General features: G+C 56.7%; 1 protein-coding gene across 9 annotated transcripts in view; it reads left to right on the forward strand.

Annotated features, from left to right (window-relative positions):
- Positions 1-12,756, forward strand: part of DENND1A (DENN domain containing 1A) — a 497,276-nt gene extending 484,520 nt beyond the window's left edge. For 6 of the 9 annotated variants that reach the window (XM_025888027.2, XM_025888028.2, XM_073905764.1 and 3 more), the window contains 3 exons: positions 5,704-5,832; positions 8,448-8,706; positions 9,657-12,756. In XM_025888027.2, coding sequence (XP_025743812.1) covers positions 5,704-5,832; positions 8,448-8,706; positions 9,657-10,832 — 1,564 coding nt within the window. In that variant the 3' untranslated portion in view covers positions 10,833-12,756. Of the gene's footprint in view, positions 1-8; positions 3,528-4,900; positions 5,676-5,703; positions 5,833-8,447; positions 8,707-9,656 lie in introns of those variants that run through there. The other 3 variants (XM_073905763.1, XM_025888032.2, XM_025888031.2) reach the window with 3 other exon arrangements.
- Positions 12,757-12,883: the final 127 nt, after the last annotated feature.

Raw genomic sequence — 12,883 nt, forward strand, 5'->3', positions numbered from 1 at the left:
CCTCCCAGGGACACCTCCAGGCCATCCTGCAGCCTCCTCCATTTCGCATGATTGAAAGCCCAGTTCCCACATCACCTCCCAAGTGGAGCCTCATCCAAGAGCCCCCTGAGCCAGGTATACCCCCACCACTGCCCTCTGGGCCTGTCATAGCCCATCAGAACTCCCCGAGAGAACCCATCCGGGGATCCGGTCACAGCACCTCTCCATCACCATAACACAGGGCCAGGACTGCAGACCTGGCTTGTGCATGTACGCAGGTGAAAACAATAGAACAGGCTCTGAAGCAAGTCAGGGTGGTCTCTGGGGGAGCCAGCTTGGTGCGAGACCCACGGGGGGAACCTCTGGAACTGCACTGGAGCTCTCTTCCGTGTGACCTGGGCTAACAGTAGGACCATTCTCAGGGAGGAAGAGAGGACAGATACCGAACCTGCTGGACATTGGGTCTTTCCACTCCGTTGTGTGTCTGTACTTTAAAACAATAAGAGGGGATCACTGCTGTAATGAGGCATGATCACCAGTGAGAGAGAGTTCTTCCTGTCAAGTGAACTTGTGGTCTTGTGGGGACCGGTGGGTGTGAGATCAGGTTTTTCTCACCCCACTGGGCACTTGCTGTGCCGGAGGGAAGGTCTTCGAAGGCAGCAACCACCTTATATTCATCCTTGACCGCCTAGGGAAGAGCCTGCACAGGATGAAAATGCCCGGAATCTATTTGTTGGCAGGTGAATGTGGTGTATGGATAGTAACTAAATATGTACGATGTGCTGGGCATGAGGCAAAGCCCTTTCTGAATAATTTCATTCAACTTCATTCCACCCACCCTCAGGGGGGCTGTAGAATCCCCATTTTACAGCTAAGAAGTTGAGGCACGGGGAGGTATAAAATGACTTTCCCAAGGTCATCTGGCTGGGAAGTGGGGGATGATGGAAAGCTGGACAGACTGGCATCCATTGGGCAGGCAGGACCTGGCCTTGTCCTGGGGCCTGTCCCCGTTCATCAGCCCAGCTGGAGCTTCACCATCAAAGGACACCAGACCGGCCGAGACATTTACCAAGTAAAGATCCTTTGTGCTAGAGTGAAATGATCCTTTAAAAATGATCACCAGCTCCCCTCGTTACCTCCAGAGACCAAGTCCTTGCTGATTTTTTCCCTTCTTTATCTCAAGTACATTTAAATGTCAATTAAATTTGAAATATCTACATTTGTCAGCATTTCATTTTGGGCCAGCGTGACGTGCTGCTGATTTGTCCACGCGATGTGACACATGAAAAAAACTCTCGAGATGCAGATCTTCCTCATTAAAAAATAAGCCCGTGCGATCCCGGCACGGCGGAGAGCCACAGAGCACGTCCCTGCTTCCTGACGCCGTGTCTCTGACATGGTATTTAAAAAGGAACAGCCGCGCCTGTCACCACTGTCACATACGCGCGCTAACCGGCGACACGTTAAACCAAACATTAGAAAGGGTTCGGGAAGTCATCTGCATGGGAACTCCGAGCCGAGATGAGGTGGGCAGAGGCGGGAGCAGCCGTGGGAGACGATGGGGTCTGAATGGTGATGGACAGCGGGCCTTTCTTTCTCGCCAAGACTCCGGCAGCCAAGTTCACCACGACCTGCCTTTTCACAGACAGCTCTTTGTGTGTAAGAAAATCCAGGCGAGTGGTGGGTGGCAGACTGCAGGGGAGTAGCTGAATTGGGTTAATGAGGGAAGAGGTACACTTTTTCCCCCCCCTCATATTCTGCCTTGAGCTAATAAAAAATTTAAACCTGGACATTTTCAACGATTCATCCTTTATCTCTGACAAATATCTGACTGTATGTTTCATAGGAGGACATGAGCAGTTGAATTTAAATAAGTTTATTTTGAAATCTCACTTTTTATTAAAAGTAGAAGGGGGAACAGCCTCCCCCTTATTTCATTGTTTCAGATCTGCAGAACCAAAGAGGCAGGACCACAAAGTGGTTTCGAGTCAGGCAGACCCCGATTCCTGGCTCAACTGGTAGCTGCTGTGGGACACTGGGCGAGTGACTACCCTCTCTGAGCTTTGGCTTCTCTGTCTGCAAAGGGAGGATGTGATAAGGAATTAATGAGAAACCATCCAGGCAGCATTTAGCCTAACACTTGTTAAGTACTGCTGGTCTCATCGTCGTCATCCGTGTGGCCCGAAGCCTGAAAAAACGCTGATCTGACCAAACCACCTGGCGAGGTTCTCTCTCACTCTCTAGAGACAGGTGGCGCGTTCAGGAGACACCCCCGGCCTCTTGTTGAAGCTACCGCCCAACCCGCCAGGAGAGCTGGCCGGAGAGGGAAAGTGGTTTGTGAGCTGGAAGGTGAGGTTCCTTCTTCCCCGTCTCGGCCCCCAGGCCCGCTCCGCCATCACACCAGTGTGGGAAGGCACTGGATTTGACAGGGCTGTGAACTACAGCAGCCTGGTTTGATGACGCCAAGGCCCAGTCCAGCACAAAGGCTCTTCGCTCTTACGTGAACCCAGACATTCCCGGCAGGTTTAGTGGCATTCAGCTAATTGCCGAGCTGTGATCTCTGCTTCCTTGTCAAAGCCAGAGGAGGAGAGCATACTTGGAGGGGCATCGGAAGCGCGTTCGAGATGGATCCAAGGGACACCAAAGTGCTTCATGCAGTTTGACCCAAGCAGAGGTGCGTGCACGTCTGCCACCGGCCCGGTTCACAGGACAGGGAGGCCCTGGCCTGGAATCCCTGCTTGTCACTTCCTGGCCAGGGCGTGTGGTCACATCTGTCTTCCTCACGGTGATTCCCAGCGCTCAGCCAACACTGGGTCTGCTCACAGCAAGCACTCGGGAAGTACCTCACGGCTGGCTGGGTGTGTGGATGGATGGATGGACAGATGGATGGACGGACTAATGACAGGCTCATCCTCTGTAAAGTCAGTGCAGCGAAGCCTTCCCGCTGGGCTGTTGGGAGGGGTGGAAATCACCTGTATGAAGCCCCTGGCACAGTGGACATTGCTTTAAACGTTTTTCCGAGACTCCTGCCTACTCCTCCACACCCAGCAAATACGGTCCCATTATACGGTCTCAGCATCTCAGATGCTCACCCCCAAATATGGTCCCATTTTACGGTCTCAGCATCTCAGAGGACAGATGGGGACCTCAGGGGACACTTTTCTACTGCACAAGCTGATGGAAGGGACAGGTGCTGTGCTGGGGCTCCAGAAACATGGGTGAGAAGGGTGGGGCTCCCCAGCACACTGGCTCCCACTCCTGAGTTCGCAGACCTCCCCAGCACTGACGCTGTGCCCCAGGTGCGGATGAAGAGAAGGATGAGCCCGGCCCCTGCCCTTGAGGAGCTGACTCAGAAACAGAATTGCAGGAGGTTAAATGACATCGATGAAGTGCTGCAACACACAGCCCAAGGGGAAGCGGACTCCATCTAGGGGGGGAAACTCCGGCTGGGAATTCCAGGAAGGCTTTCTGGAGCGCCAAGTGAGCCGAGTCCTCAGACCAAAGAGCCAAAGAACAATCAGTGCACCAGGCAAAGACCATGGGGAGGTCTGTAGGGCATGCAGGGGAGGGCGGGAGGGGGCTGCAGAGGTGGACAGAGCCAGGCATACAGCACGGTGTCTACCCTGCATGGAGCCTGGACTTGGCCCTGCCTCCCCGCAGCCTGCACCCCTGCCCACCCAGTATATTCCACAAGCTCCCCAGAGTGGGGCCTGAGGCCAGGATACCTGTCCACTCCTCCAGCCCTACTCACCTGCCCAGGAGAGCCGTCCAGTGCTAGAAGTGAGTGCATCCCCCTAACTTTTAAACAGTTGAGTAAACCATTCTGTAAATGTCTGAACGTTATTGTTCCTAACACTTAATGGGTTTACTCACCACACAACCAACTCCCTCGACATCGCTATTCGCAGCCGTGGACGTGCAGGCGTGAAGCAGGAGAGTGACAAGGTTGGGTCTGTGATTCACAGCAGGATTCCAGTGGCTGTGCGGAGTGGCCCTTCTGCACTGTTTTATGTCCCAGGGGATGTGGCAGGAGCCAGGCGGCCTTGTTTCCATGAGTCACATCTTCCTGCCCTCTCTCCTGAGTCCAGAGGAAAACACTCCACCTAAGCCGATGCTCTCTCTGGTCCAGGAAGGGCCAAGTCCCTTACCATCCAGGTAGGCAGCCTGGGCAAGGAGAGGAGCCCGGTGACCCGCCACCTCCCTGTCCCTGTGTGCGACCCTGGCCAAGTGGCTTCACCTCTCTGAGCCTCGGTCTCCACTTCAGTATGAGGACAAATCTCCTAGCCTGCCTAACTTCCAGGGATGGCACGAGGAGTGAACGGGCCTCGGCGGGCATGTGCCAGGGAGCTCTGCGGTGCTGGGAGCCAGTCCTGGTTATAAAAGACTAGCACATTCCTGGGGACAACTGGCTTAGCACCTGTGATGGTAGATCACAGCACAGCCCACTCTCCCAGTCCCTCCCCACCCTCCAGTGTGGCTCCCATTCACTCTTCCAGACATGGTGCCCTTTTATGAAATGAAACCTAGAAGGAATTGCATCGGAAAGCAGAGAAAGGAGCCTGCTCTGTCCGGGGCGGGGGGAGAGGCGGTGAGAGAGGAGACTGCCCCCCACTTGGGCACCCCTACCCTTCCTGCCCCACCCTCTCACGAACTTCACTGCTGCCCCTGGGCATCCTTAGAGCTTGCCCAGCCCAGTGTGCAGGCCCGAGCAGCGGCCGTGGGGTGCCAGATGTGCCCGGTCCCGCTCCCCTCTCCCAGGCCCACGCCACTCACGGGCCCTGGTCGGTGTATAATTCATGGTGGCCACGCGGACTTTCTTGGGGGCTACGCAGTGTTTGTGTTTATAGAGGTAGAGCTCACAGGTGGCTGACAAGGGAGATGTATTTTTTATAACAATGAATATTTAATTTCCACATCACAGATGAAAAAGACTCTCTGAAGAGGCGTATGAGAGAGACTCCAGAGAGCAGCCGCTAATCAGAAGAGGGCCTTCTAGCCGGAGCCCCTCCACGTGGCTCACTTTCTTCTTTAACTTTCTATTTTTATGTTTTCCTGATTACTGAAGTCTATATGCACATTGTAGAAAGTGTAGAAGACACAGAAACATAAAAAGAGGCAGAGTGGGGGGAAGTCACCCCTCAGCCCCCTAGCTTTTGTCGACATGTATGTATATCCCTTTCCAGTCTTTTTTCTCTGCCTTTTCCCATAAGTAGGTGAGAGAGAATATTGTATAACTACAGTTCTGCATCATGGTGTTGAGATTTTTCTCTTTCATAAACATTATAGTTAATGGGTGGCTCCTTTTCAGCCAAGTGTACTGTAATTCACCAGCCTCCTATTGCTGGAAATGTAGGATGTGCCATGTTTTAATATTATAAACATAGCAGCGATGAACATCTTTGTGCATCATTCTTTGCTACATTTAGGGCTATCTAAATGGAAGTGGAGGGTACGAGGTCGTAGGCGACTGGATCTCACGTTTAAGGCTCTCGACACCTAAGGCAAACCCTTGGTTGCTTTCCTGTCTGCGACCAGCTTCCTCGCCTCAGGGCGCGTCAGGCTCCCCAGGCCCTCGGGCCCTCCTCCAGCGAGCCTCGACCTCGGGTTGGCCGCGGGAGGCCAGGGCCAGGCGCTGAGCCCAGAGGCGCCCCCTCCCACCCCACCATGCGGAGTTCCAAGGGTGTCTCCTAACTGCCTCTTTTCTCTTGTCTTCCTCCGCCCCAGCCTGGTAAAGCCCTTGCGACACTACGCAGTCTTCCTGTCTGAGGAGTCCTCTGACGATGAATGCCAGCGGCAAGAGGGCCCCAGCTCTGGCTTCACCGAAAGCTTTTTCTTCTCCGCCCCCTTTGAATGGTCTCTCCTTCCTCCTTCAATTTCTCTGAGCTCAGCTTGGTGACTCTCCGGGGCCGCGCGGGGGCGGGGGGGGGGGGGGGGGTTTTGCCCCGTGGGGGGGGGGGGGGGGTGCGCGGGCGGCTCCCGCCCGGGGCCCCCCGCCCCCCGGGGGGGGGGGGGGGGGTGCCCCCCCCTTGTGTGCCTCTGCCCAGCCCAGTGGGCTCTGGGGCGAGGGGCGAGGGGAGGGATGGCAGGGCCTACAGCTGGTGAGACCGGAGCCTGAGTCCCAGGCCCTTACCCTGGAGAGTGCACTTGACTGCCAGCCGAAGTGGTTGTTGGTGCCGGAGTGGTCCTCTACCTCAGCACATCTCCAAGAGCTATGGAGGTGGAGGGTCAGCGTTAAAGCTTAAGACAAAAGCAAAAACAAAACGTATTGATAGGGAACGTGTATATTATTGCTGACAGATCCAAGTGTTTTACAGACCTGCCTGCCCGTAAGGTAATTTTTATTATTATTGTTTATAGCCTGAGCCTCACACTTACTAAAAAGAAGTTTCGCCCACAATCCAGCCACCCCCCAGTGTTAAGCTTTGGCTCTTTCCCTTCCTCCACCAGTTCTTGCCCCTCTACCTACAAGTATTTTAGGGCTGGGATTGAGCAAAGGGACAGCTTTTGTCCCTGGGTGGTCGTTAACAAAGCTGTAGTGTCCTTAATGGGAGCCTTTGAGGGACGAGAGCTGCCCTTTGCTGAACACCCATGGGGCCCACAACCACTGCCTTACAGAAGAGGGGACTCTTCCCCTCCATCCCCTCCCAGCTCCCTTCCCTTGGGCCGGGCCTCTGGGTTCCTCAGGGCACCTGACAAACCCCCCAGCTCTGCTCCTACCATTGGCCCCCAGGGGAAGGAGGGTTCTTAGCCCTTTCTGCCACCAGCTCACCTGCAAGTCAGCCCCCTCCTGATCTCCTCACTTAGAAAGCGGTGGCCTAAGTCGGTGTTGCCCGAATTCCCATGCTACCTTCTCTGTACATTGAATCTTTCTTTAAAATTCTTCTGTTAAAACTTTAATAAGTTAACTTTGTCCTAAGCAGTAATATCTCTGATATCATTGGCCTAATGCATCAATTATCATCTCTACTACTAGTTAAAATAAAGATACAACCATTAGAATAAGAAATGTTCATGTATCAACTCAAAATCACCTTGCAGGTAAAAATGCTCTGCCTGGGTGACATCCAAGAAGGAATCCCCACCACAGGGTCCAGTGGGCCTCCTTGCTCTTTTTTAATTCATCGATGCCTTAATTATTTAAATAGTGAATAGTGCTCACTCCCTTAGCCAGGACCTACGAAAAGGATAGGCTTTTGTGTGTGTATGGTTAAAAAGAAAGTGGCCCATATGTTAACTATACTGGAGCTAAATAAACATAAATTACACAGGAAAAGAAAAAAAAAGGAACTGGGCCATCATAAGTCAAAATAAAATGGTTTCTTTTTAAAGAATACATTTCCTTAAGTGTAAGGCGCACACTGACTTTTCTTTATCCCCTTCATTGTGTTCAAACTTGGTGAAAAGGTCTTTAATTCCTTGGTCAGAAGGCTTAAAGTGAGTGGGGACTTTTGAAGTCTCTCATACTTGGTGTCCATGGCTACCTTTTGCTGTGTGACATAGGGTGAGTTACTTAGCCTCTCTGAACTTGAGCAAGATAACTGAAGGCTGATGGGAGTCCTTGCGGAGAGTCCCCTCTGCGGGGTGTGCCCTGCCCTGGTTCCTGCACGTGGGCCTTTGGGACCAGCAGGTGGCGCCCTTCCCCCACATTACCAGAGCTGTGGGCAGCTTCTGCTGGGACCCAAGCGGCAGAGCCAACCCCAGCCTTCACTAGTCGGGGTTGATCCAGGCAGCCTTCTCCACGTACCCAGTGGTGCCCTGGGGCTCAGGCCTGTGAGAAAGGAAAGTAAGAGGGGCCTCTCGTCCCCTCTGCCTGGGTCAAAGGTACAGAATGCTGTTAACGGCCTCTGTACCTGCCGTGTGCCAGGGAGCACGTTGGTTGGTTCACATAATCACCACCGCTGCCTGCAAAGGAGGTACCCTCTGGAATGGGGGAGAGGCTGAGGTTCAGAGAAGTTAAGAGACTATCCCGAGGTCCCATAGCAAGAGATGGTAAGACCTAGAACAGGTCAGCGCAGGCCAAAGCCCACACGGCTCCCCCTGGGGGTGCTGAGCCACCCTGGGAGACTTTCCCCAGCTCAGTTCCCCATGAGCCACAGGATGGGGGGAGTGCAGAGGCCGGGCTCCGGAATGAGCAGGCTGCCTCTTCCTCTTCGGTCGTGTCCCGTTCCTCACGCCTTGTCTGGATGGCCTGCAAGCCCGCTAGCCAGTTATGTGGTGGGTCCTGTGGTTTTCGGGGAAACTTAAGTGCAAACTAGTCCCGCAGTGAGCAGTAGAACCCAGATGCAGCCCCGGGTCTGGCAGAGGGCCATTGCCCAGACTCCAGCACTCACAGGGACCCCAGGACACTCTCCTGTCCCCAAGCTCCTGGGTGTACTCCGCAAGGCCTGGAAGTTCCTGGGGGTGGGGGCTGCTTGCTCCTCCTGTGGAGGCTCTGGGTGGGAGAATCAGCCTGCTCTGCCTCCTCCCAGGCCTCAGCCATATCGGACGCTCAAGGAATCAGACAGCGCAGAAGGCGACGAGGCAGGGAGTCCAGAGCGGCGAGCGCGGGAGCCCACGGGCCCTGCCCCGGCTCCTCCTGACCGGGCTGCCAGCATCGACCTTCTGGAAGACGTCTTCAGCAACCTGGACATGGAGGTCCCACTGCAGCCACTGGGCCAGGCCAAGAGCTTGGAGGACCTTCGGATCCCCAAAGACCTGAGGGAGCAACCGGGAACCTTCGACTATCAGGTATGATGCCAGCAGGGACGTGTACCTGCCAGGGCTGGTGCTTTCCACACGTGAAGCAGGTGCCCCCCATGGGATGGGGAAGGAGACCAAGGGAGAAACAGCGACCTTTCCAGGGTCCTCGGCCGAGGCTCAGGGTCGTGCTGCCTGCAAACCCTGCCAGGCAGGCCCGCAGCCCGTGATCCTGTAGAAACGTTACAGCTGATGGAAATCGGCCCCTCATGTCCGTGTGTGCGTCAGGCAGAGGTGTGCTGCCACTCCAGCTCACCCTCCCAGGACCCCAGTCCCACCAAGTCTGCTCGGAGATTCCTGGGTTCTGGATTATTTGCATGGGACCACGGATCGTCCATCATGACTCGCGATCTGTCACATTCCCTCTCTGTGCCTGTTTCCCCACTTGCAAGTGGAGGCTGCTGACGGAGTGGCTGGGTCTGTGGATTCATGCGCGCCCTCCCTGCCCCTGACGCCTAGGTCGCGTCGCCTGTGAGTGGCAGAGCCAGGACAGGAGCCCAGTCCTGTTTCCCTGCCAACCAGGGAAGACACCTTTGCCATGCCCTGTGCCTCACTTGTCCTCCAGCCCCCAGGTGATTAAAAGTGCCCACCTGCTTTGAAAAGTGAAAAAGTCCCGGCCAGTAGATGGTCAATAAATGGAGTCATTTTCCTAAAACTTCTTGGCAACACTGACGTAAAAAGGACAAGGGCTTTTTCTGGAATCCCTCTGTGCAGTGAGAAAAAAGCCCGGCATGGAGTCTGAAAGGTGAGGACAACAGTGAGGAAAGCCTGGGCTTGGCGTCTGGACAGACCCGGGCTCTCTGCTGCTGACCTGGGCCCAGCCCCCCGGCTGCCCTGAGGCCCAGGGCCTGATCAGCCACATGCCTGGGGCTGGGGACCTGCTGCCTTCCAGTCTGTCCGGGGCAGTCTCTGGTCACTGCCTCCCTCCTTCTCTCCCCCAGAGGCTGGACCTGAGCAGGAGTGACCGGAGCCGTGGGATGCCGGTGGCCTTGAAGCTCACCCACCCATACAACAAGCTCTGGAGCCTGGGCCAGGACGACATGGCCATCCCCAGCAAGCCCCCAGCCACCTCCCCCGAGAAGCCCTCAGCCCTGCTTGGGAACTCCCTGGCTGTGCCCCGCATGCTGCCGACCCAGGACAGCGTCCTGAACCCCAGTGACAAGGAGGAGGCGCCCACCCCCACTCCAGGCAGCATCACCATCCCCCGGCCCCAGGGCAGGAAGACCCCAGAGCTGGGCATCGTACCTCCGCCCCCCACCGCCCGCCCAGCCAAACCCCAGGCCGCCGGCACCGCCCTCGGGGACTTCTCCTCAGATCGGCTCCAGGCCCTGAGCCGGGCCCCGTTCCCCGGGCTCCTCCCCAGTGCTACCCCCCAAGGACCCACCGAACCACTCCAGCCGCTCAACCTGGCCCCCGGGGCTGCAAGCTCGAGCAGTGACGCCCTGCTGGCCCTCCTGGACCCACTTAACACAGCCTGGTCAGGCAGTACTCTTCCGCCGGGCCCTTCAGCCCCGAACATAGCCACCTCCTTCACTCCCCAGTTTAGCTTCCCCCCAGCAGGGACCCCCACCCCCTTCGCGCAGCCATCACTCAATCCCTTCATCTCATCTGTGCCCGCAGCACTGCCTGCCATGGCCCTGGTCTCCACACCGGCCGGGCCTTTCGGGGCCCCTCCTGCTTCGCTGGGGCCAGCCTTTGCCCCCAGCCTCCTCCTGTCTGGTTCCGGCCTCTGTGGCCCACATAGATCTCAGCCCAACCTGTCTGCCCTCTCCATGCCTAACCTCTTCGGCCAGATGCCCATGGGTGCCCACACCAGTCCCTTGCAGCCCCTGGGCCCCCCAGTGGTCGCCCCTTCAAGGATCCGAACATTGCCCCTGGCCCGCTCAAGCGCCAGGGCTGCCGAGGCCAAGCAGGGGCTGGCCCTGAGGCCCGGAGACCCCCCTCTCCTTCCTCCCAGACCCCCACAGGGCCTGGAGCCAGCACTGCAGCCCTCTGCTTCTCGAGAGACCAGAGACCCCTTTGAGGATTTGTTACGGAAAACCAAGCAAGATGTGAGCCCGGCCCCGGCCCCAGGCTCAGTAGAGCAGCTCAGGAAGCAGTGGGAGACCTTCGAGTGAGCCAGGCGCCGAGCGAGGGCGAGCCGGGCCCAGCCATGCGCCGCCGGCCACTGCGCCCCAGGCCAGCCAGCCCTGCTTCCCCTGCTCCGTTTCTGCCCAGGTTCTGCTGGTGGGAAGGGATGGGACCCCCGTCTGCCGCCCCTCCTCCCCTACACACCACCCATCTCTGAGGTTTGGCCGCTAGAGAATGGTGCCAGTTCTGGCCTGGGAATGGTCCCAGCCCCTGGGCACCCACCCCACCCTGCCACCACCCCTTCCCTGCACCCCTGAGTAGGTTTTGCACTAAAGAGGTCAGCTGGGCGAATGACTGCCCCAGACCCAGCCCCACCTGCCTTCCCCCTGGAAGCCTCCCATCAGGAGCCCCGAGGCTCCACAAGGCCTCTCCTCCCCAGCCCTGTTCCCTTGGCCCAACTACAGCGTGGCCCTGCGCACCCCACTGGGACCAGCACAGACGGCCGTGGTAGCCTCGGCCTGCGTGAGGGCGTCTGCACCAGACACGTGGTTTGGAGTTTGGAGTAAGGAGAATATACCTACCTGGCGGGGCACTTGCAAACCCTCTCTAGCAATACACACACTCGTTCTTTCTTTGTCAGTCTTCACCCCAACCCTCAACCTTCAGTTGTTTCTGGCTTGGTAGGGATTTGGGGCCGAGGGATCCTTGGGAACCCTCTGATAGCCAAACACAGCCCCAGCCGGCCCTGCATGGAGGCTGGGAGCACCAGCAACTCTGGTTTGTAAGAGAAAAAAATAGCAGCAGGTAAATCGAGTGCATTAGGAGGAGTCAGGCCGCCGTCCTGTGTTCTCCCTCTGGTTGCTGGGTTTCTCCAGGTCTCCAGTGTTACTCAGATGGGGCTCAGCCTCTTGTCACCTGGGACTGCGGGGGCAGAGCTGAGAAGCAGGCACCCAGATTCCAACTGGGAAGACCAGCTTCATGCCACAGGCTGATGCAGGAGGCCCAGCTGCCCAGGCTCCCTGGGTCAGGAGCAGGCAGGGGCACTGAGCCCTTCTCCAGGCCCTGGCGGAGTGGACAAACTTGGCTTCTCACGGCTTGGAGGCAGGAGAAGGGCCAGGAGCCACCCCCTCCCCCGCCCACGTAGCATAGAAATTCCTGAGGCCAATGTCACCAAAGCTCAATTGAAATGTTTTGTTATTGTTTCTTTTATCTATCTTTTCCTTTTTACTTTATTGATTTGATGAATCTTAAAATTGACTAGTTTCAATAAACCGAGTTAAAATATGGCCCAACCATTTAAGAAAACAACCATCTGAGACATGCAGGAAATTGTGAGCATTTTGACCTGATTTCTCATTTCCTATTTGTGAGTGGTCAGACACACAGCCTCAGAGGTGTCTGACTGGGCAAGGGGGCTCTGGAGGCCCCTCTAGCCCTGGGGAGCTTTGTCCCGGTCTGAGGGACCCTGTGTGGGTTGGTGAGGCCTGGAGGGCGGGCCCTGAGGTTCTCAGACGCAGGGTGTGACGAGCTGCTGGCCCAGCACAGCGCCCCTTCCTGAGTCGGTCACGGCCCCCTGGGCAAGTGGCTCTCAATCTCGGAGTGCTCTCTGGCTGCTGAGATGGAAGGGGGAGCCATGGGATATCTGGGCACGTGGGCACCCCCAAGGCCTTTCGGGTGTTTCCATACAGGTTCCAGATCCACCACCCATCCTGGGCAGACCCCCGAGCCCTGTCCACAAAGGGAAGCCTCCCGTCCCCTCCCCACCCCCGTAGGCAGGGTATGAGATAAGAGGTACGGTGGGGCCCCAGGGAAGCGGAGCCCACCCCGTGGTCTGTCTCCCCGGCTGTGCTGGGGGCTGGTGGTGAGCCTTCCACGTTCCCAGGAGCATTGTTGTCTCTTCACTTGCTGGACTGAATTTGCACCCAAGGATGAATGTTGTGTGTGCGTTCAATAAAATCTTCTTGGGGAGAAGGTTGGTATCCCTGTGTCCTGAGGAAGCCCTGGGGGAAGGGGAGGGCTCAGAGCAGTCAGGGAAGGATTTGACCCCTAGCCCAACACCCCAGCTTCTTCCATTTGAGCCTCTGAGCCCAGGCCCTTC

This window comes from Callorhinus ursinus, unplaced genomic scaffold (genome assembly GCF_003265705.2).
Source record: "Callorhinus ursinus isolate GAN/ISIS: 27379988/994484 unplaced genomic scaffold, GSC_fseal_2.0 scaffold24, whole genome shotgun sequence".
NCBI lineage: Eukaryota > Metazoa > Chordata > Mammalia > Carnivora > Otariidae > Callorhinus > Callorhinus ursinus.